The 21569-nt window shown below is 49.9% G+C and overlaps 1 protein-coding gene across 8 annotated transcripts in view; it reads left to right on the top strand.

Annotated features, from left to right (window-relative positions):
• The window catches only part of tenm2a (teneurin transmembrane protein 2a), a 199878-nt gene that overhangs the window by 93483 nt on the left and 84826 nt on the right, over nt 1–21569 (top strand). For 4 of the 8 annotated variants that reach the window (XM_068583945.1, XM_068583937.1, XM_068583926.1 and 1 more), the window contains exon 1: nt 575–735. The exons of the other annotated variants lie outside the window; for them this stretch is intronic. In XM_068583945.1, coding sequence (XP_068440046.1) covers nt 684–735 — 52 coding nt within the window. In that variant the 5' untranslated portion in view covers nt 575–683. Of the gene's footprint in view, nt 1–574; nt 736–21569 lie in introns of those variants that run through there. 8 annotated transcript variants of the gene reach the window in all.

Below are 21569 nucleotides of genomic sequence, written 5' to 3'. Positions count from 1 at the left end.
AGCGTCTCCTCATCCATCCGTTCCCCTCCGCCAGAGCCGGCCTTGATCTGTGACGGATTGCGCGAAAAAGGAAAAGGACTGAGGACCAGAAACAGGAGGGAGACAAAACAAAATAGGAGAAAAGGAAAAAAGCAGCGCGGGGAATCATCTTTCCTCCCCCCCCCTCCACACCTCCTCCATCTCTCCCCCCCCACCACCACCTCTGGTGTTTTGGTGTGTGGCGTTCGTCTCCGCAGCTACACGTGTGCAAGTGTGTCGACCCACACCGCGTGAGTGTGTCTCTCGGGCGCCGGCTCCATCTCTCTCTCTCTCTCTCGCTCTCTCTCCGGCTACGGCGCTCAGCTCGCGGATTGCGCCTCAGCGAGAGCTTCAGCCGCAAACAGACGGGGGAGACGAGGGGGGAAAAAAGAAGCGGAGCGACACAAGAGCGAGGAGCGAGCGAGCGAGCGAGCGGTCGGTCGAGGCGGAAGGGCGACCTGGCGGCGAGGACTTTGTCGAGAGCCGGAGAGTGAGCGGCGGGTGGGGTGGTGGTGGTGTTGGTGGCGGGAGGGGAGGGGAGGGGGGCGGCGGCGGTGGTGTGTGCGCAAAAGATTGAGAACCAAGAGAAGCGGACTCTCAAGGGAGCGGAGAGGAGCGGAGATAAGGGTAGAGGGTTAATCAGAGGCAGAGACAAGTACGGAGCGATGCATCACTCAGGCAACACTGGAAGAAGCAAGACCCTCTCTCACGAGACAGGTAAGACCCTCTTTGTCGCTCGTCGGGTGGCGCTGTGCTCCACTCCCTCCAGACTGAACAGTGTGAGGACAATAGAGCGTTGGCTGTAACTTGACTGTAGCCAATTCCCAGCGTGTCCTCTGCTGTGGATGGAGACACGAGCACGCTCTAAAAAAAAAAAAAAAAAAAAGCCTTCTTGAATCATTCCTATGTAGGTTACACGCACGTATGGAGGAGCGGGCGAGCGCGTGTACGTGTACGTGTGTGTGTGTGTGTGTGTGTGTGTGTGTGTGTGTGTGTGTGCGCACGGTGGAGGCGATCAAACGGCATACATCTATATAGAACTTGGCTTTGATGTGCGCTTGAAGTTATGATTGGCATCGGTGAATGCCAGTGCTGTATGCGCTGCCATTCTGCGTGTGTGTGTTCCTGTGTGAGTTTTTTGTGAATTTTTTTGGGGATGGGGGGGGTCATTGAGTGCATGCGTGCGCTCTTATGTGTTGCCCGCCCATGCCCCCCCCCCACACCCTCCACACCCCACCCTTAGCCTTCTGGTGGTTCCAGTTGATTGTAATTACGGGTGATCGACGGGTCGCTGATGGCGAGGAATGGACGGGGACGCGGGGAGAACCGCGTTCCCCCTCCGATCCATAATTTATTCCCGTGCGTGCGGTCCTCAATATTTACAAGGTTACTTTGAGGTATTTGCCTTTCTAATTCATCGCTGATGAATTGATTGGATATTTAGATGTGATTTCATTTGAAAATCAAAGCGGCCTGATTTGTCACGAAAACCCCACACGTGTGCATGTGCGGGTTACTTTTGAACAGCGGGGGGGGGGGGGGGGGGGTAGCGGCTATGTTGTGTGTTCTGAAGGAACAGTTTGACCTCAGGGAAGAAGGTAGCATGCTGATGTCTCAGTGCATGTGTGTGTGTGTGTGTGTGTGCGTGTGCGTCATATAATAGTTGTTTGATTGCTTTGTGGGTGTGAGGGGATTGCTAGCACTCGTCAAGCTAATCAAACAGTTCCCACAGACAATCACAACACGACACACACCCCTCTCCGCCGCTCTGACACATCTGCCTCCTATCTGAACAAACGTTATGAATTCACAAGCCAGACAGGCTGAGCATGGGCTTTTCTTTTCTTTTTTTTTTGGTATTTTTGTTTCTTTTGCCAGAATATAAAGGCAACATTGTCTAAGGAAATACAGGCCTTTCACAAGTACACACACACACACACACACACACACACACAGACACACACAGACACAGACAAGCTCCCTGAACCGCCCACACGCATATGCACCGACAACACACACACACACACACACACATCTGTTTGGCGGATCCGGCCCAGCGGTGGATAAATGTGCCTTTCTGATTGCTGCCACAGACGGGACGTGATTGGCATGGCAGACCAGGGAATTAGCCACGGTTTCCATGGTGACTAATTAGGAGGGTCCTGACTGGTGGGTTTTATGAAGACAGATGACAGATCGGTGGTTCACTTCCTGCTCTGCGGAGCGGGCGGTCCCGCGTTGGCCAGCGGGACTCCCGCCTCCCTCCCTCCCTCCCTCGCCGCCTTCCGCCGCCATCTGAGACAGACACACAGACCCTCTGCACGCCGCCTCACACGTGTTCAGCCGTCTCCGAAAAAGCGGGCAAATATGACATGAAATCAAGTGTCATCCCGAGCCCGGCGGACACTTGTGAATCTTAAGGACTCATTTGCATGGCGCGCTCTGAAAAATTGGTTGGTATTAGGGGAAGCGCACGTCTCACCGAACACACGCACACACACGCACACACGCACACACGCACACGGTAGCTTGCTAACCCTGATGGATTGATGGACGCCTGGCGTTTCCACATTGCAGTATCAGCCGCCACCGTCCACGCCGACACGTGCTCTGCTGTAGGCCGTAAACACTGCAGCCCTACACCCACGCATACGTAGAGGCTCATTCGGAGGACGACGCATCTCATGTCACAGCAAACAAGTGAGACGCTGGCGCCGCACGGCGCTTATCGTGTAGCTTCAGGGCACGCGAGAGAGGAATAGGTGTGATTGGGTCCATCTGTGGTGTAGAGAGAGGGAGAGAGACACAGACAGAGCTCCATCTGTGGACACCTGCCCCTTCCTCCAGGCGACCGTCCCTGTTCTCTGGACCGACAACAAGATCTGTGGTTGCGCAGGTGCGCGCGTGTCCGCGTGTTCTCACAAATCCTCAGGAAATCTGTGGGTTGTTGTTTTTGTTTTTTTGGACAGCGTTTAAAGTCTTGCCGATTTCACGCCCCGTTGGCTTTGGACAACATCAGCTGCACCTTCAGTTAACACCGCCCCCCCTCCCGCTTCCCTTCTTGTGAGCATTTTTTTTTTTTTTAAGTACATGCCAGAAGCGGGGCGAAGCACAGGTGTAATTAATAACATTAACGATGGCTGCATTCCACTAAGCCGCCCCAGATTTGGGGACCGCGGCGTTGTGCATGGTCGCTTGCTGGGATGTCGTTAATGATATTAGCTACACCTGCGCTCTTCCCTGCCATGACTCATTAGAATGTATTGCATGGGGGGGGGAGGGGTCTACCACACCGTCTCTCCTGTCGCTCTAAACGTCACGCTCAAGGGTGCGCAAATACGATTTTATTCATATATACCTACAACCACTAATATACTACAACCGGCAAGTGATACCCACCGCGCCGAGAATAATTGATGCTCCTGTACACAAGCAGTACAACACACTGTTGGACAGCTTAAAACACACACTGCCAGAAGAAAAAGCAACATTGGTGATAACAAGTAGAAGAGAGTGAGGCTTCCATTGCATTTCATTCAGCTCCCTGTCCTCTCTCTCTCTCTCTCTCTCTCTCTCTCTCTCTCTCTCTCTCTGTCAGTCACCAGCTCCACCTAATGGCCTCTGCAGGTACTGAGGCACACACTCACATTGACACACACAGTGACACAGGCTGACACACGCACGCACGCACACACACACACACACACACACACACACGCACACACACACACGCTTGGATTAAGCGCATTTCCCCTTGACGAGAGCGAGGTAGTTTGAAAAGCCACCGAGGTAATGATCGCTGATTTTCTTTTGGTCGGACGCTATTTATTGGAATACCACTCGCCCTCCCTCCCTCTCTCCCTCCACGCAGAGGGGAGAAGAGGACACGGAAATAGAGAGGCGATTGGAAGAGGCACAGAGTGGGAGAGAGAGAGAGAGAGAGAGAGAAGAGCAAAAAAAAATAAAAAAATAGCAAAGCAATTGAAGAAGACGTGCGTGTCACGGCTAAACAAATAAGCATGTGTGGGAACAGATGGTAATAAAGTTCTCTGTTACAAGACTAGTGGCTCATACGCACACACGCAGACACACACACACACACACACACACACACACACACACACACACAGACACACTCAGACCCACACATGCACAGCTTGATTATGCGGAGTATCGGGCCGTGAGTCATTAAGACTTTGCCTCAGTGAAGCCCGACTCGAAAGTGAGCAACGACAGTCATCTACAAAGGCCGGTCACGATCAGGCATCCCTCTCTTTCTCCCGACCCTCTCTTCACTCCGTCCATCTGTCTCTGTCTGCTTCGCTCCCTCTCCCTCTTTGTTTCCACCTATTTTGGCCTCTTTATACCGACTCCTCTGTTCTCTCTCTGCACCCAAGGCTTTTCTCCTCCTTTCGCCGCATCGCCCTCTCCATTTCCCCTCTCTCTCTCTCTCTCTCTCTCTCTCTCTCTCTCTCTCTCTCTCTCTCGCTCTCTCTGTTCCTCTCCTGCTTTAGGAAAATGAGTTTTTCTCCTTTCCATCAAGTGTTCTTTAAGCCAAAACATGTGTGAGTCAATATATTATATATATATACATATACATATATATGTGTGTGTGTGTGTGTTTGTGTGTGTATGTGTGCGGGCCGTTGTGTGCGGGCGACGTGTGAGGGCGATGTGTCCTCAATCACAGTGAAAGCATTTGTTTCCATCTGCCAGTGCAGATAGATTATGTATTTCACTCCTTTTCCCTCGCTTTGGGTTTTTCTATTTTTTTTTTTTCCCTCCCTCCATCACACGTTTTGTCCTCCCCACTCAAGGTCAGCTGGAAGATTGCTTTCAGCCCCCCGTGTCCTCCCCGACGCGCCGCGCTTTATTGTGTGCATGGCCGTCAGGGCCCGCGCGTTTGTGTATAACACATGCGGTTTGATGGCTCTGTGCGCATGTTTGAAACCGGGACAAAAGAGGAAGGTTGCCCGGGTTTATTTTTACGTATTGTCTCGCCTCTCGCCGGTAAAGCCAGCGGGTCGGTCTTCGTGTTCTGGAGTCGTTTTTCTGAAGACAAAACCGTTTAGATTAACACGAGCGATATAAAAACGTTCGGATCGCAGACTGTTTTCTTTATTGAGCCCACTTTAAAATCAAATGTTTCAAAATGGTTTCCCCCCGCAAATTTTAGAGATGCATTTTCCTATGTAAATATTTAATGCATTTATTGATTTCTGGAGTGTGTTTTGCGTGCGCGTGTGTGTGCGGGTGTGTTTTTGTGTCTTTTATGGAGTGAGTGGCTGTTTTTCTTTTTTTTTTTTTATGAACGGTTGGAGGTATTAATTTTCACAGTGGTGATTTGGGTGAGTAAAGGGCTGGCAAGCTAACTGGTGTTCTCAGCATGCTTTTTTGAGCGTGTGTGTGTGTGCGCGCGTGCGTGCGTGCGTGTGTGTGTGTGTGCGCGCGCGCGTGCGTGTGTGTGTGCGCGCGCGTGTGTGCCTGATCAGTGAGCTGGCTGCTTTTATGCTTGACTACCCTGGCTGCTCATCCATGTGTACCATCTGCATGTGGCGCTGCCATGTGTGTCACCTATACCCCAACACATCCCACTCCTCCCATATCGCCCCTCTCTCTCTCTCTCTCTCTCTCTCTCCCACCCCTCCCCTCCCCCATCCCTCCACACCTGGCGCCGTCTTCTCATGGCCCTCGCGTCTCCATCTTTTGTGCCGGCTCTCACTTTAAACGCTAATTTGTAAAAATAAAAGATGAAGAAAACAATCGCTGCCATCGCAGTTGATTTAAATCCTTTCACTTTCACTTTGCGCTGCATATTAATAAAGAAGACGAGTGTTTGCGCGCAGCTATTCATCATCTTCATTCACCTTTTTAATTCTCTTGTACGCCGGGAAAGCATTGTACCCTCTATCAAAGCGACCGTGTAGGATGCGAGTGATATCCCATTTTTTAGCGACGCGACGCTAACGCTCTAAGTGATCGATCCATGACAGAGCTAACTATGTGACAGATGAAAGTGTCACAATTACAGTCATGCCGAGGTGACAAATTGATCTCGGCATTTCTGCTGGAAAGGGTTTTCTGTCTTAGAAGTGCCATTGTTCTTCTCCACGGCCTCATTATACCTTCTTGGGTAGTAGCAACAGCGGTGACTCCATGACTCATCACGCCAGTGTTTGGACACTGGAAACCCGACTAGCCGTCCTCCATTCCCTTCTTCGTCTTATCTAACGTTCACCCATTGCTCCGCTATCTCTCCGCCTCTCTGCTACCTCCCGTCCACGTCTCCTTCTCAGCACCTCCCTTCATATTTAATATCCTTCTCCCCAAAGCACTGACTCCAGCTTCCTGAACTCTTCACCCTGTTCTTTTGTTCTCTGTCTCCTGCATCTCTTCCTCCTTTTCTCCCAAACGCTCTCCTCGGGTCTGTGTTATTACCATAAAGAAGAAAAGAAAAGAGGCGAGACTATACCTTTCCTCCAGGCCAGACTGTGAGTCACTCCGACCCTGGACAACTACTGGCTGCCTCCTCGGCTGTCACGTCGCCACAGATGTGAAACCAATTTCAAGGGGGGGGGGAACGGGGTGGCGGCGGCGGCAACGGCGGCGGCGGCGGATCGCGCGTTAGAGAGCCGCATCCGACAGTTTTCGGGAGAGCGGGGCCTCTTGCGCAGACAGACAGCCAGGTAGTTTCGGCTGCGCGGCGTCTGGAGCAAAAATAGGTCAAATATAGGATTGTTTCACAAGCGCAGAGAGGGAGGTGTTTTTTTTTTTTTTACAAAGCATTAGTGGAAATGAGGCTACTCTTGTAAGTGGAGGAGCTGCCTGTGTGCAGTTGTCTCTGCTTGTGTTGTGGCAGGGCGCACCTCGTAGCGGTGGTTCCCAACCGGGTTACTTGTACTCTGCAGCTGTCAGGAGACACTTGAAAAGAAAGTGCAGTGGCTATATATTTAGAAGAAAAAGGAAGACGGTATATGTAATGGAATTCATGTAAATAGCCGCTATTGCGTCAGCTGTAACACGCGACTACCGGTCTGTTTCTTGCCATCGAGAAGCCTCCACAAGCTGTAGCCTGCAGAGAGTGAACTGAAAGTTATGAATATACTTTGGTTACATAGTTGTAACGGTAAATGGCGAAAAAGCTATCTTAAAGTAAAGATGAATAGTTAAATAGCGATCTGAAGTCATGGATGAAGGGTAAAATATATAGCGTAATAAATTGATAAATGGTGAAATAGCTATCCTAAAGTAAGGATTAATAGTTAAACAGCTAGCTTAAGTAATGGACAAACTGTGAAATAGTTTACTAGTTGGAATATTTAGCTATTGGATACATGATGAAACAAAAGGAAATCTATAAAAGGGATATGAAAATGCTGCCAAGTGGTACTCAAACACCCAAACTAACCTTCACACTGACAGTTCAGTTGTATGGAAACATTATGGTTTGACATTGTTAATGCTGGGAAATAGCAGCCGGTGAAAACCTGTTGAAATGAAGATATTTCATGTTGTCAGTGAAGGATTACTTGAGGTCACCTCCCGGGACACAGGGACAGGTTATATGGGCCATATTCGGTCCCTGCCACCCCATTCATTTTAAAGAAAGATGTTATCGATTAGCCTACATGTGTCCTTTAAATCACAGCAAGGACTTCCAACCTGGCTTCACGGAGACAGTTATGCATTATAGAGTTAGTTTTTATTACTTTCAAATTACTTTGATGAACTCGCTGAAATGACTTTTCTTGGGGGGAAAAAAAAAGGTACATTAGCCGTCCATCAATTTTGTGAGCTGGGTGACACATTCGACTCAAATGTTTCTCTTTTTTTTTTTTTTGTCTTTTCCCCTCAATTAACTCGACATAATGTGCTCACTTCCGTACGGAGATGATTAAACGGAGCAAAATCATGGCTTTATTTCCCTTTTTCTTTTTTTTCCTTCTTTTTTTGTCCTCCCATTTTGGATTTCAGTCACAGCGTATAAGGCCTTTTTCCAGCTCAGGAGGGATTTACTCGGCACATACTGCAGTACAGTATTCAGTTCTGGAGACTCTGGAAGGACTTGAGAAAGGTCACCGGAGCCACGATACACAAATAAGTCGCACAACTTGTACAGAGTCTATGCTAGTTACATAACCTCTTTTTTCTCCATGTACATGACCAGTGTTGCTCTCTCGCTCTCTCTCTCTCGCTCTCTCTCTCTATCTCTCTCTCTCATGCTAATTTGCAGGCTTGAATGCATAGACACACACACACACAGACACACAACTCACCAGACAGCGGTCTTAACAGTTTTTTGAGGAAACAGGGCAGTATGACCTTGCCTTAGGGATGATGACAAAATGAAACTCAGCCTTCTTATGTGTGCTAGCATGTGTGTGTGTGTGTGTGTGTGTGTGTGTGTGTGTGTGTGTGTGTGTGTGTGTGTCCCTAATGAGCACTGCTTAAGGGGGGTGATGATGGGAGACGGCCATGCAGAAGGGCAGAGGGGGCAGTGAAATGATTCCATCGATCATTTTCCCGATCACCTAAACAATGTCACACCACACATTCATCTCCCTGTGCCGCGTGTCACACACACACACACACACACACACACACACACACACACAAACCCGCCACCCTCTCTCTGCCTCCGTCTCACTCTTTGTCTCTCTCGTATTGACACACATTGTGGCTCTCACCTCTTGTCTCTCTAACCTTTTTCTCTGGCTGCGTGTGTGTGTGTGTGTGTGTGTGTGTGTGTGTGTGTGTGTGCGCGCCTGCTTGCTTGCTTTCAGACTGATGCTGCAGTGATGGCACTGGCCAAATGCCAGCTCTTGCACAGTTCCATTAGCATTGCGAAGGCTGGCCGTAGATTGCTATTGATTGACTATGGCCTCTATTCATAGGCTGTTCAGCCAGAAGCACACACACGGACACACACACACACACGGACACACACACGCACGGACACACAAGTGCACTCGAGTGAGTCTGGAGTATTTCGAAAGCAGACGCAGACTTAAGTGTTTGAGGAGTTCAGATTTGTTTCCGGGGTTCATGAGAGGAATTAGAAGGATTCCGTTGTATCCGTTTGACTTCTGATTATGTTTTTTCATTTCATTATTATTTCTTTTCAAAACATCACTGTGTGTTATGCCGGGGCGATCTGAGATGACTCACTGACTTCAGTGCTAAGTCTGCTCCGGCAAGATAAAACCGCGACCCGTGATTGGCCGTCGGTCCGCGGCTCCGCGTGCACTTGTTTGGCTTTAACGGGGACTCGAGGACGCCGAGCTTGTCGATGCCTGAGCTTTGGATTTTAAACAAATCAATGGCAAGTGACTGGACCCCGGAGCCACTTCTTAATGAGAGCCACTGCTCAGAGATCTCCATCCTCTCCTCCGTCTCCACTCATCCCTCTCTGTCTGTGACTCTGCCTTCATCCCTCACTCTGTTTTATTTCATTTTCATGCCATCGCTCTCATGTCTCCCACCTTTTTTGCCCCCCCCCAACACAGAACACGCACATACACGCCTCAAACGCATTTTTCCATATGCCTCTCTGGTTTATTTTGATCCTTCAGATATTCTTAGACGGCCCAGTGTCGGACCCCGTGGTGACAGTCCGCTGTGTGCCGACGCTCTGCTCGTCCAATCTGTGTCACAGCGGGGGGGGGGGGGGGGGACTGTGCTTTCACGCCACGTCCGTGCAAAACGTGTCACTTGATAATAATAATTTACGATTTGCAGAAAAATATGCAGGACGTGCAGGTGTGTGCAATCCCTCCAACACACCTGCTTCCATTGTTTAGCATTGTGTGTGCGTGCGTGTGTGTGTGTGTGTGTGTGTGTGTGCGTGTGTGTACACGGTGAGAGGATTAAGGATGTAATGCAGGATTATCCAGCAGGTAGACTTCCCACTTCTTCTGCCGAGGAGATGGAAAGAGGCACAGAGGATGGAGAGGTGTGTGTGTGTGTGGGGGGGGGAGGGGGGGGGCAGTTAAAGGGAGGAGGAGACAGAGGTTTATTGATAGAGCATAATTCATACACATATTGGAAGGGTTTTACGTGTGGAAAGTGTTTGAGCAGAATGAAAACTGAAGAATTCAAGGCAAGTATTTGCACAAGAAGGCTCGGGGAGCTGTGTTCCTCATGTAGAGCCCATTTGTAAAGTCAGTCACGTAACGAGACGTGTGCGTGCTTAGAAATGCACACCGTAAGATCCTCTGCTCGTGTGTGCCACAAGTGCACAGTAACGACATGAAGATTCTCACTCTGAGAACGGCAAACAAACCAGCTCCAGGTGATCTACGAGCTCCAGTCGTTCCATATCGTACAAGCAAGTCAGCGTCGTATCTTGGAGGCTGAGCCATTTAATGATTTATAGACAGTTTTCTCTCTCTCTCTCTCTCTTTCTCTCACTCTACGTGGTGACTGAAACCCTGGTGTAGAAGTAAGAAGAACACAAATGTGCAAATATAGCTGGTACAAATGTTGTGAGTCAGAGAGTGTGAGGGGAGGCGGGGGGGGGGGGGGGGGGGAGAAAAAGAGAACGGGAAGTCGCGGAGCAGGAGGAGCGACGATGGAGGATGATGGTTTTGTACTTTCCAGGTGAAGCACACAATGTTGCATTTTCAGATCCAGTAACAGGAGCGAATCACCGCCCCTCCCCCATCCACCCACCTGGTGTGCATCAGTAAAATCGTGTACATTGTCTTAACATTGTCGCCGGCGCACGTCGCCGCCTGAGCACGACGACGCAAATTCCAAACATAATGAGACTTGACTCATCGCGCCGTTCAGAGTGGTTTTTATTTAGTGCCGCGTGCCGCTTCAAGGTCCCCGCGAAAACAAAACACGAGGGAGCGATGCGAGAGGGAGGGGGGGGGGGAAGAAACCCGCGTTTGCCTGGTTTAAAGCCCACATGAGGCGACAGGAGCGACAGGAGCGCCGCTCACGCGCCTCACGGCGCCGTCCGGGGGACTGCGGGGCCCGTCTGTAGCATTTTGTAATTGTTTTGGGCTAATCCGAGTTTTAATATGTCTCTCGCAGCGGGGAGGCCTCCGCGCTTAATAGACACCGTGGATTTGTTTAATTACGCCTGTCTGTGCACGTGCCCGGGTATAAGTGTATATGTGTGCGCGTGTGTGTGTGTGTGTGTGTGTGTGTTTTCTGTGCGAGTGGCATGTGTGTTTCGAGGAAGGGAGGGAGAGAAAGTTGGAGTGCCACTTTGATGGCAGTTTGTTTTGGGGGATCCGCGCATATGTAATGCAATGAATACTAAATAATAAAAAAGAAAAAGAGTAGATTAAAGAGCGAATGGAGGCTTGAGGAGCACCCGTGCGTATAGACACATAGCGCTCACACACACACACACACACACACACACACAGATCCAGCAAGTGAACCCTTGGCAGTGCTTCTCCAGTCTGTTTGAAGTGGTGTCTCACGGGAGGCTATAGGACTGTGGCAGTGTTTCACCCACTCAAACACACACTGGCTCGCGGGGAGAGAGGGATTGCAGAGAGAGAAGAGGGGAAAAGAGAGACCGAGGAAGGCAGTGGGAGTGCTTCCCCTCAAACACACTCCACCTTGTCTCATCCCTATCTCCCGGTCGCTCTCGCCACGCAGACCGGGAGCGGCTCGGAGAACAGGTTGAGGTTGTTTACCGCCACACACACACACACACGCACACACACTCCCTTTTTTTTCCCTCTTTCTTCTTCTACTTCTTCGCCTTTTCCCTTCATGCGCTCCGTATCTCGCTCCATCATTCTCCCGCCGACCGTGTGGGATTGAAACGCCGCTCTGGGGACGCGGCGAGGATATTATACCCGGGCGGTGTCGGCATCAGAAAGTCGTCACACACTTTTGTCGCGCTCTCAATTAGAATAGCTGGCGAGCACTTTCGACCGCCGAATACCCCCCCCCCCCCTCCACTCCCCCTGATAAAAACTCCCCCTCCTACCAAGAATAAATTCAAACACATCCAGGGGCCTTTGTGCCCGAGCGTCGCGCTCCTCTCCGTCTCTTCTGTCGGAGGCGTGACCCGATCAAGGGCGCGCACATTTAAAGCGTCACTTGCCAATTTCAGGGCCTGTAGACTCATCTCTGAGAACAAACAAACAATACAAGCACATAAAGCTGCCGGATAAATAAAGCGGAGGGGGGGGGGAGGGGAATCAAAAACGCGCGAGAGTGACGGCCGAGTGAAAACGTATCAAAGGTGAGTTTTCTTCTGTTTTTTTTTCTTTTCAAGGTTGACTTGAAAAAAAAAAAGCAGCTCATTTACATGTTTCTGTTGTTCCAGACTCAGCAAGCAACAGCAGGCCCACAAATAACTTTCCTAAAACAATGGACACACACACACACGCATGAAGGAATACAGATGCACAAAGCAGTCCCACTTAAAGACAGCGCTGCTCTGCTGCCAAATCTGCAAATTGTGTTATTTCTTTCTTCCTGGTTTTTCGGCTTTGTGCGTTCTCACAACACAATTCCTCCGGAAAAAGAAAAAAAACAGTCTTTTTTTTTTTTTTTTTTCTGCGGCGCCTCCCCCGTCTGCAGGTGTATGCGGACGAGGTGCCACATTGAGCCCCGTCTATTATCTTCTGTCATCCTTCTCTCGTACTCACTTCTCCAGACTCGGCGTCCCCTTGGAACAGCGACAAAAGCAGCTAATGGAGGAGGAAAGTACTTTACTTACACACAGGCATGGACGGAGAAGAAGAAGAGGGAGGGACATGGAGGCATAAAAGGGTATAAAAGATAGAGTTCGATGGGGATGGAGGGTGGGGCTCAGTGTTGTATGGCGGAGTGGAGAGGAGAGTAAAAAGCTCTCAAGTCATGTTGCCGATGTGACACGCTGTGTTTTTATTCCTATACTTCTGCTCCAAGTTGTACTTCGCAAGTCCCACTAGTTGTACCACGCTTGTATACGCACACACACACACACACACACACACACACGCATATGTGTGACTATTTAGCGCTTTAACTTGCAAATATTTTAATTATTTACTCTTTTTTTTCCATTTGGTATACAAATCATATTTTCTGTGTGATTATGTAACAGTGAAAAAATGCTGTTTGTGCAGATCCCGCGGTAATCTAGAGACCAAAGTTTCTTTTTTCAATGCATATTTAAAAATATGTGACACAGTTGTATTATTGAGTGAGAGAAGGGGAGTAAAGAAAACAATACTCTCTTTAAGCTCCACCCCCACACGCTGAGGATGCTGCCCCACGTTAAAGTCCCGCTCCACACAGCAGCTTCTTTCCATATTCGGCATATACTCGCACGCCTGTGAGTGTGTGTGTGTGTGTGTGTGTGTGTGCGGCGAATTATTAACGCTCGGTGGTTGGATGGCATCACAGAAAACAAGAGACAATTCGGTTGCGCGTTCAGCCACGTTGTGCGGAAATATCCATCCCATTTTTCCGAGAACGTTCCCGTCACATTACGTGGGCTCGCGAGGGGGTTCGACCGTTTCATTCCCTCGTTTCAATCCAGCTTCACTATCGATGAGTTATGGATTCCAGGTGCCAGTTGTGTTGTCTTGGAGATGTTCCTCAGGAGCGCCGTCCTCCTCGCTCTCCTCTCGTCTCGTGTTTCCATCGCTCTCCTGCCCTTCACCTTCTCTCCCCCTTTCTCCTCCATCCTCTCGCTCTCTCCTTCAAATCTAGGGGCGTTTTTTTTTTTTTTTTTTTTTTTTCATCTCCACTTAGCTTTTAGTGCTCTTCTGTGCCCCACTCAAGGGGAATCCACCTCTTTCCAGACACAGCCTTATTTTAGCAACCCAAGCTGGTCCTGGGAGATCACTGTCAGACCTCATACACTGCACCGGCTGCTCCTCTGCGTGTGTGTGTGTGTGTGTGTGTGTGTGTGTGTGTGTGTAGGGGTGTATGTACGTGCACATTTTACAATGTCCCGAGACTGACAGGACATGCGATGTCATCGAGAAAACATCCCCGTTCCTTTTCTTTCTGTCTGTCTGTCTTTCTTTTTCTTTCTGTCTGGCCGAGCGGTCGCACGGCTACAGGTGAATTATTAACGAGGGAGGGATTTGTAGTTCTACCTCACGTCTCCCACCGCCTCGTACACGGAAGAGGTGAGGAAGAGCAAGAGAGGTCTCCGCAGGAAGGCGAGCATGAAATAGAAAACATTCTCCGATTCAGAGGCCGCGAGAAAAGTGTGTTTTTTTTTTTGTTGCTGTGTGCTTGTGTGGAGGCTCCTCATTTCGCATTTAAATATTCTTCATTTTTCTCACTTCTCCCTCCCCGGGCCAAAATAAGAAATCAGCTGTCCTCCCGCCGTTCATCCTCCCCCCCCTCTCTCTCTCTCTCTCTCTCTCTCTCTCTCTCTCCGATCAGCAGGTAGAGCAGCATTTCGGGCGAAGCTGTGGCACGAAATGCAAATGAGCGAGCGAAGACAGAGAGCGTCTTCAGAAGCGTCACTGCGGGCCAAATGCCTTATTATGTCAGTTTTACAAATTTCCCCCACTCCGAGAGTCGCGGAGAGGAAAAAAAAAAAAAAAAAGAAAAAAAAAAGTGACCTACATAACTACAGACCAGAGAGAAAAAAAAAGAAAAAGAAAAAAAAATCCCCACCAATGGCCCAATTCTCCTCTCCTCTCCTCCACTCTCTCTATCTCCGCCGCTCCCTCTCTCGCTGCTCTCTTTCTCTCTCATTTCGTCACCCCTCGTTTATCTCCATCCTTTCCCCGACTGCAGCTCGGTGAGTTATCACCCCTCATTCAGATGAGTGGAATGGCGTGTGTGTGTGTGTGTGTGTGTGTGTGTGTGTGTGTGTGTGTGTGTGTGAGTTTTGTTTTTTCCTTGCACCAGTGCGTGCTTGCCTGTTTTTTTTTTTTTTCCGCCGCGTGTCTTTTCTATGGATTGCTGAAATGGTCTGGTCGACAGAGGCGGGGTGGTAAGGTGATCCAACCAACCTGCTACTAGGTAAACACCATCTGTTCACACAAAACCTCCCCCCGGCCCCCTCCGACACCACGACTAGAATAGAGTGATCCAATCGCACCTCTCCTCACACACTTCCACCATGCCAGGTTTACACCAAGGTGTGTGTGTGTGTGTGTGTGTGTGTGTGTGTGTGTGTGTGTGTGTGTGTGTTTGTGTGGCAGTGAAGATAATAGGCAATGACAGAATTGTTGGCTCGTAATTCACATCTTTCCCGGTGTTGCTCTTCGAGATTTTACGATATGAAACACGCTCATTTTTCTCCTCCGACCTCTCCCTTCCTCTCTCCCTCTCTCTCTCTTTCTCTCTCTCTCTCTCTCTCTCTCTCTCTCTCTCTCTCTCTCTTTATCTGTGCTGTCAGTCCGTCTTCTTTCTCCCATTCGCTCCGTCTCACTCTGCCTGTGGTGGAATCGAGTCAAATCAATCAATTCAGGTTTCTTGGGCAGACCAGTGGTGTGGCAAGAAATTGACCTTTCGTGTGCGTGTCTGTGTGTCTGTGTGTGTGTGTGTGTGTGTGTGTGTGTGTGTGTGTGTGTGTGTGTGTTTGTACACCAAGCAGAGGGACGCAGTTAGAGCTAAGTCGCTATCTGCCTCTGAGCTGATGGCGCCATCCAGTGTGGCGGTGCCCCCAGCTAGCCGCTAAGGACCAAGTGTGCACACACACACACTCACACACACACACACACACACACACACACAGCTTTAGCTGATAGGACAAGCATGCGGACCGTGGACACAGCATTAGCGCGGCTCTGTGTCTTTTTATAGCTCCTTATGCTAAGCAGCGTGCCGTTGCAGGCTTTTCCATTTTTGCCCGACTGGGCATTGAGTGCATTGAGTGAGTGAGTTAGCCCGGGTTAAGTGGCTGCGCTTAAGGGCACAACAGCGACTGCCGCGACCGCTGGCTGCTCCCCGCGCAGCTTTCCGAACGGAGCCCTGCGAAACAAGATAAAGGGCTCATGAAAAACACAAAAACGCACACGGCCGGCTGAAGAGCGGCCGGCCGGCCGGACGGCGTGTCGGAGGAAGAGATGTTTGATTTTCTGTCATCCTTCTTTCTTTTTTTCTTTTTTTTTCGCCAGATAGTCAATTTGTATTTCTCTCATTTCCTCTCCTTTTTCTCCCACACGCTCATTTATGGATTCCAAAACCCTCACACACACACACACACACACACACACACACACAATCTCTCATAGAGTGCCAGATGTGGGCTGACACCCCATCCATCCAAAAGGTGGGGGTTTAATAGAGATTTATAACGATTATCAAGAGATTGAGGAAGAATGCGTCACCGCTGCTTAAAGATCCGGCGATGGAGGAGCGTGGTGGGACGAGGGGGATGAGACAGTGTGAAAGAGTTTGGATGGAGGAGACGATTGGGAGCATTGACAGGATGCAAGGAGCCCCGGTGTGTGTGTGAGTGTGTGTGTGTGTGTGTGTGTTATCTGCGCTGCAGGCGAGGTCACGTCAACAAAGCCGGAAATCTGGGGGGCCACAGCTTCCGGGGCTATAACCTGAGGGCACTGGATTGAAAAGAGATCCAGCGCATGTGTTTTTGTGTGTGCGTGTGTGTGTGTGTGTGTGATGCTTCCCTGAGACTACCCACAGCCCTTCTAATTTACTTGCTCTGCGTCGCCTCCTCGATATCACCATAATGCACTGTGATTCCTCCCCTCTCCGGACCCGCGGCGCGCTCTCTCTCCAGAGATTTTTCCGCGGGGATTTTTCTCGGCCGACTCCAGCCCTTTTCCACTCGTCCGCCGCCGCCGCCGCCGGCTGCTTGTCTGTCTGTCCTCACCCCGCCCGCTCCGCACTGAAACAGCTCATAATTATTGTCTCAGCATCCTTCATGTATAATTTATCAGCCATTTAAAAGCTGAGGTGCATGCAATTAAATCTAGAGGAAGCTTCTGTCTTTCCTCCCTCTCTCTCTCTTTCTCTCTCCCACTCACTTTTTTTTTTTTATTTCCCTCTCTCACGCGTACAAGAGCCAGTCAGTCGCGTCCCTTTACCTCGTGTTACCGCTGCAGGCCGCGCGCCATTGTGCATCCTGCTCCCTGCTGTCGCTTTCGCTCAGTTGTCGAGTCCGTTCCGCCCTCCCCTTTTCCGTGCTGCCGCTCCTTAATATCTAAATATGTGTTGGAAATTGGATAAATCATGCAGAGGTGTTCTTGTTTCCCCTTTCTGTATCCATTTTCTTTCCATCCTTCACTCCTTCGCTCCCTTATTTTCCTCCCTCCCGGAGAGAACGGAGAGGAGAGGAGAGGCGCAGAGTAATTGGATTCCCCCTAATAGCGAGGGTAATGTTGACAGTACATAAATCCTGCCACTGAAATAGCGCCTCGTTTATCTTCTGATTTTGCCTCATTGTTTTTTTCGGCGCCTGTTTCCCACCCTCGTCTTCCTCGGCCCCCCCCCTTCTCCACCTCCAACTCCTGCATGTGTCCCCCCCCCCCCCCCCCCGTGTCCCCGAGGGTCTCATCAGGTAGCCTTGATTGTCTAGATGGGCCCCGTATGGGATAATGTGCCTCCGCATAAATCGGTCGACACAGGGTTTGGTCGCAGCCAGGCAGACACTGGGCGACGGAACGAGGCATAAAGTCGAGACGCGGATTCCCAAAAAAAAAGGGGGGAACAGATCGGACGTGTGGCGCAACGTGAGGCTCACAGGAAACAATGAAGGATGCACTTAACGCCGCTCCGTGCGAATCGAAAAGCGGCGTTCCTCCGCTCATCGCCGGCGCTTTCTGCCTCCGCGCCCCCGTCGTCTGGATCTGGTGACGGTGTCACTTCAGGGGACCTTAAATCACATTCAGTGTCAAGCGCGTCAGGTTCCTGTAATCTGTGAAAGAACTCAGCGCAAAGTCAGCCCCGTGTATCCAGGACACGACAGCAATTTAGTGCAATACAAAAGCATCCTATAGAGTACATTAACCCCCCCCCCCACCGCTCCTTTGCTGTCGGGTAAATGACTACATCTTTCAAACTCCTCGTCCCCAGGTTCCCTGTTATAAAGTTGTCGTCCTCAAACTGAGATCACGCGTACGGACAAAGGTTTATTTTACTCCCCACAGAGGAACAGACACAGCTGTTTTCCACAGACTGTTGGTGGAAAGTAAATGAGTACATCTACTCAGCTAGAAGTACTGCACTTAAGTATCACTTTTATAGGGTATTTTTTTGTTCCGTGCACCAAAGAGCAAACATTTTTACCAAAAAAAAGCTATTAGAGAAAAGCCAAAAGGATGAATACTAATATTTGTTGTAATTCATCCTCACAAACTGCAACGTCCTCGCTTGTGGACAAGTGCGGTGCGTCGTGCCATTTTCTGTGGGAGAACTTTTAAAGTTAAAGTTTTCTGACCCTGGTCTACTTCATTTGCAGCCAGATAATTGCATAAGCAAGCATAGTAACAGGATTAGGGATCTTTTGAGTGCTGAATGTACGTGCCCGAACATGGAAAATGAAATGCTTTGATTGATGCAATTTGCTGCTTTGCTTTAAGTCTGTGGTCTCGGTTTGTTTTTCGGATTTTATGCTGTTTTTAACTACATGCTGCTTTGTTTAATTATCCTGGATGAATAAAGGTTGAATTCAAGTTGGGAGCCAACTCCACTAAAATACTAATAATAAAACAAACCTTAGTTAACAGGTAAATGGAACTAATACCATCTGCAAACATAGTACCTTTCACCTTGGTTCCATTTTGCTCACAATACTTTGAACTTTCACCCAACGGAGTATTTTTACAATTAATCATCACCCATCATGCACCAGTGGTGATTATATATCCACAAATAGGGCTCCAAGTAGCTGCACAGCGCTGCGCCTCGGCTCCCCGAAGCCCAGCTGAATTAATGTTCAACCTTTGGAAATGAAAATAAGCAGAGCTAAAGAAAATAAAGTTTGTGTCACTCTTCCTCATCTCCCCTCTAAATATCAAACAACCTAATCAATACCTAAGCGCTGATCCGGCAGTTGATCAGCAATAAACGGCCCTTTCTAACAGCATTAGGAACCCTACACATGCGCCGACACACACACACACACACACACACACCCTTAAACATCCTCCCTTTGATGCTCTTTCATGCTCCATCTCATTGACGCAGGAGTCCGGGTCAAGCCAGCTAATCAATCACCCGCGTGGCATTTGAAGTGTTTGGTGTGTCTATAGGCTTCCTGTGTACTTACCCCTCTGATCTCCTCTCCTCCTGCAAACACAGGCACACTGACAAAGTCAGGCCATGAGAGCGGGAGCTTGTTACAGAGAAGCAGATACCGTAGGTTGAACAGTCCACAGCGTGCGGGGCCGGCCCCCGGTTTTGCCGTTACGGACAATTGGAAAGAGTCGAGGTCAAGTCGCGCTCTTTCATCCCGCCTTCCCCACCCACCGCTTTCCTACGCGATAGCCTGGAGGAGCGGGGGGGCGGGGGGAGGTGTGGGGGGGATGGAGATGGTTGATATGAGCTGTGTGTAAGTGTGTGTGTTTTTGCTCCAGCGGGGAGCCTTCATATCGCTTCTTTTCTTTTTCTCCACAAACAAGACTTCTGACGGCCCACAAATATAGCGCGACGCGACGTTTCCCTGGGTGGTCTGCAGCCGTCTCTTAACACGACACGCGGCCGTTTAATTGGATTGTCAATTCGGGGGAAGAGGGGTGGGGTGGAGGGGGAAGAGGAGGGGGGGGGCAACTTGCTCTTGTGTTTAACGCTCCCGCGCGATAACGCACCGCAGCCCGAGGGCGCCGTTACCCTAACCACATGTCGTAATCATGTAACAACCAGATTTTTATCCGTCACCGAGTCGGAATTGGGAGCAAGAGGGAGGGTGTAAGGGTGTGGGGGGGGGGGGGGATGAAACGAATACACGGAGGAGAGGAAGAGGAAGGAAGCCATTTTGTCTTGTGATGTTCTTGCACCCCCACACACACACAACCGCTGAGCTCTGACATCTTTTCTGCAGCCAATCAATAGGTCACATTTCTTATTACACCCTGCCACTCACCTACACCAGTCCCGGCTCGTATACACGCAACACAAACAGAGACACACACACACACACACACCTCCTGTTCCTATCAAATCTCTTCTTTTTCTTCTTTTTCTTCTTCTTCTTCTGCAAATTTCTTTCGGCAGTTCCCGTCACCCCGTTTCCGTGTTGTCTGCCCTTCCTCCACACACCCTTTGATGCTACAATATCTTCTCCGTCGGCACTTCGCGGCACAATCACGGCCACATTTTTTATTTATTTTTGTCCCAGCCCTTGTTTTATTTAACCTTCTCTGATCATCCACTGTGCTCTCCCTCCCATCCTTCTTCTCTTTTACACCTCCTCCTCCTCCTCCTCCTCCTCCTCCTCTTCCTTTCCGCTCATTTTCCACTTTGCTGCTCTTCTCCTCTTCAGTCAGCCAGCCTGCAGTCTTGACGGAGATGCAGGGCTCTGATGGAGGCTGCCAGACTGTCAGCACATATCTCCTCACCCACGTACAGGAATGCATCCGCTTAACATGCAGCAGGGAGCAGGGGAGGCAAACAAAGTGGCGACAATACAACCACATTACTGAGCTCCATTTGAATTTCCATGCATTTATTTCCTCTAAATACGTCTTGCAGGCGGGACGTCGAGGAGGAAAATTGTTTGTTGATTCACGGGCGCGTTTCTCTTGACATTATAATTGGGAAGGTGTGCGGGGAGATAAACACACTTTAAAGCCATTGTTTGTGTTCGGCGCTCCGGCGTGTGTGATATCGCCGTCGTCTCGCCCGCGTCGCAGCGGTCGGACTGTGTTTTTCCGCCGGCCGGCCGGCCGGCCGTCAGAGCCGGTGACGCCGGTCGCCTCGGTAAACAAGTTCAGGCAGCGAGGAGGCGCTCCGTCAAAGCTCCCACACTGCGTTTCCAATTTTCACAGTTTTGGATGAAATCAAAATAAAATCTAATCTCTCAATTATTACGCTCGACTGTGAGCACTTTTTGCCGCCTTCTACTATATTTGACCGCTGCGCTTCACGGCGGCGGCGCTCGGTTCGTATTTGTCGAGCGGGCGTTTAGCTCCTCGAAGGTGTTGGAACAGGACTTTAGGAGCTTAGCGGCTTTGATAGCAATTTTTCTTTTTTTTTCCCTTCCCTGCGTTCGCATGGTGCAATCAAAGGAGATATAATTTCCCTTTACCGAAATGAGTTTGATTTCCTGTCTCTTCGGAGTAAACAGACACAGCGGGGCCTTTGCTTTGGCACGCGGATGTCCTGTGGGAGTTGGTCCATGAGCAAAGATGAAAATATGCACAGTTTGAATCCGAGGGAAAGATGTCTTCCACCCTGCTACTTTCTCCTCCAGCGCTGCTCCTCTCCCAGAGCTCTGTTGTCATCCCCCCTGCTCCCTTGTTAGGCTGTGCTCTCCGTCTCCAGGGTCCTCTGAAAGGAACGAGTGCGTGCGTGGTCGGTACGGGCGGATCTGTGCATGCTGGAAGTGGGATTAATGTGACGGAAAAGGCAAAGGATGTGCAGCAGATACAATGGCAGCGGGTGGATCGACCGGGTGGGGTGGGGGGGTGCCAAATTCTGTCCCGTGGGGTTTTAAG

The sequence above is a fragment of the Clinocottus analis genome, unplaced genomic scaffold (genome assembly GCF_023055335.1).
Source record: "Clinocottus analis isolate CAN_PGR_092001 unplaced genomic scaffold, fCliAna1.0.p SCAF_10, whole genome shotgun sequence".
NCBI lineage: Eukaryota > Metazoa > Chordata > Actinopteri > Perciformes > Cottidae > Clinocottus > Clinocottus analis.
The sequence above is the reverse complement of the archived record's forward strand: the minus strand, read 5'-3'. Positions and strand labels throughout refer to the sequence as shown.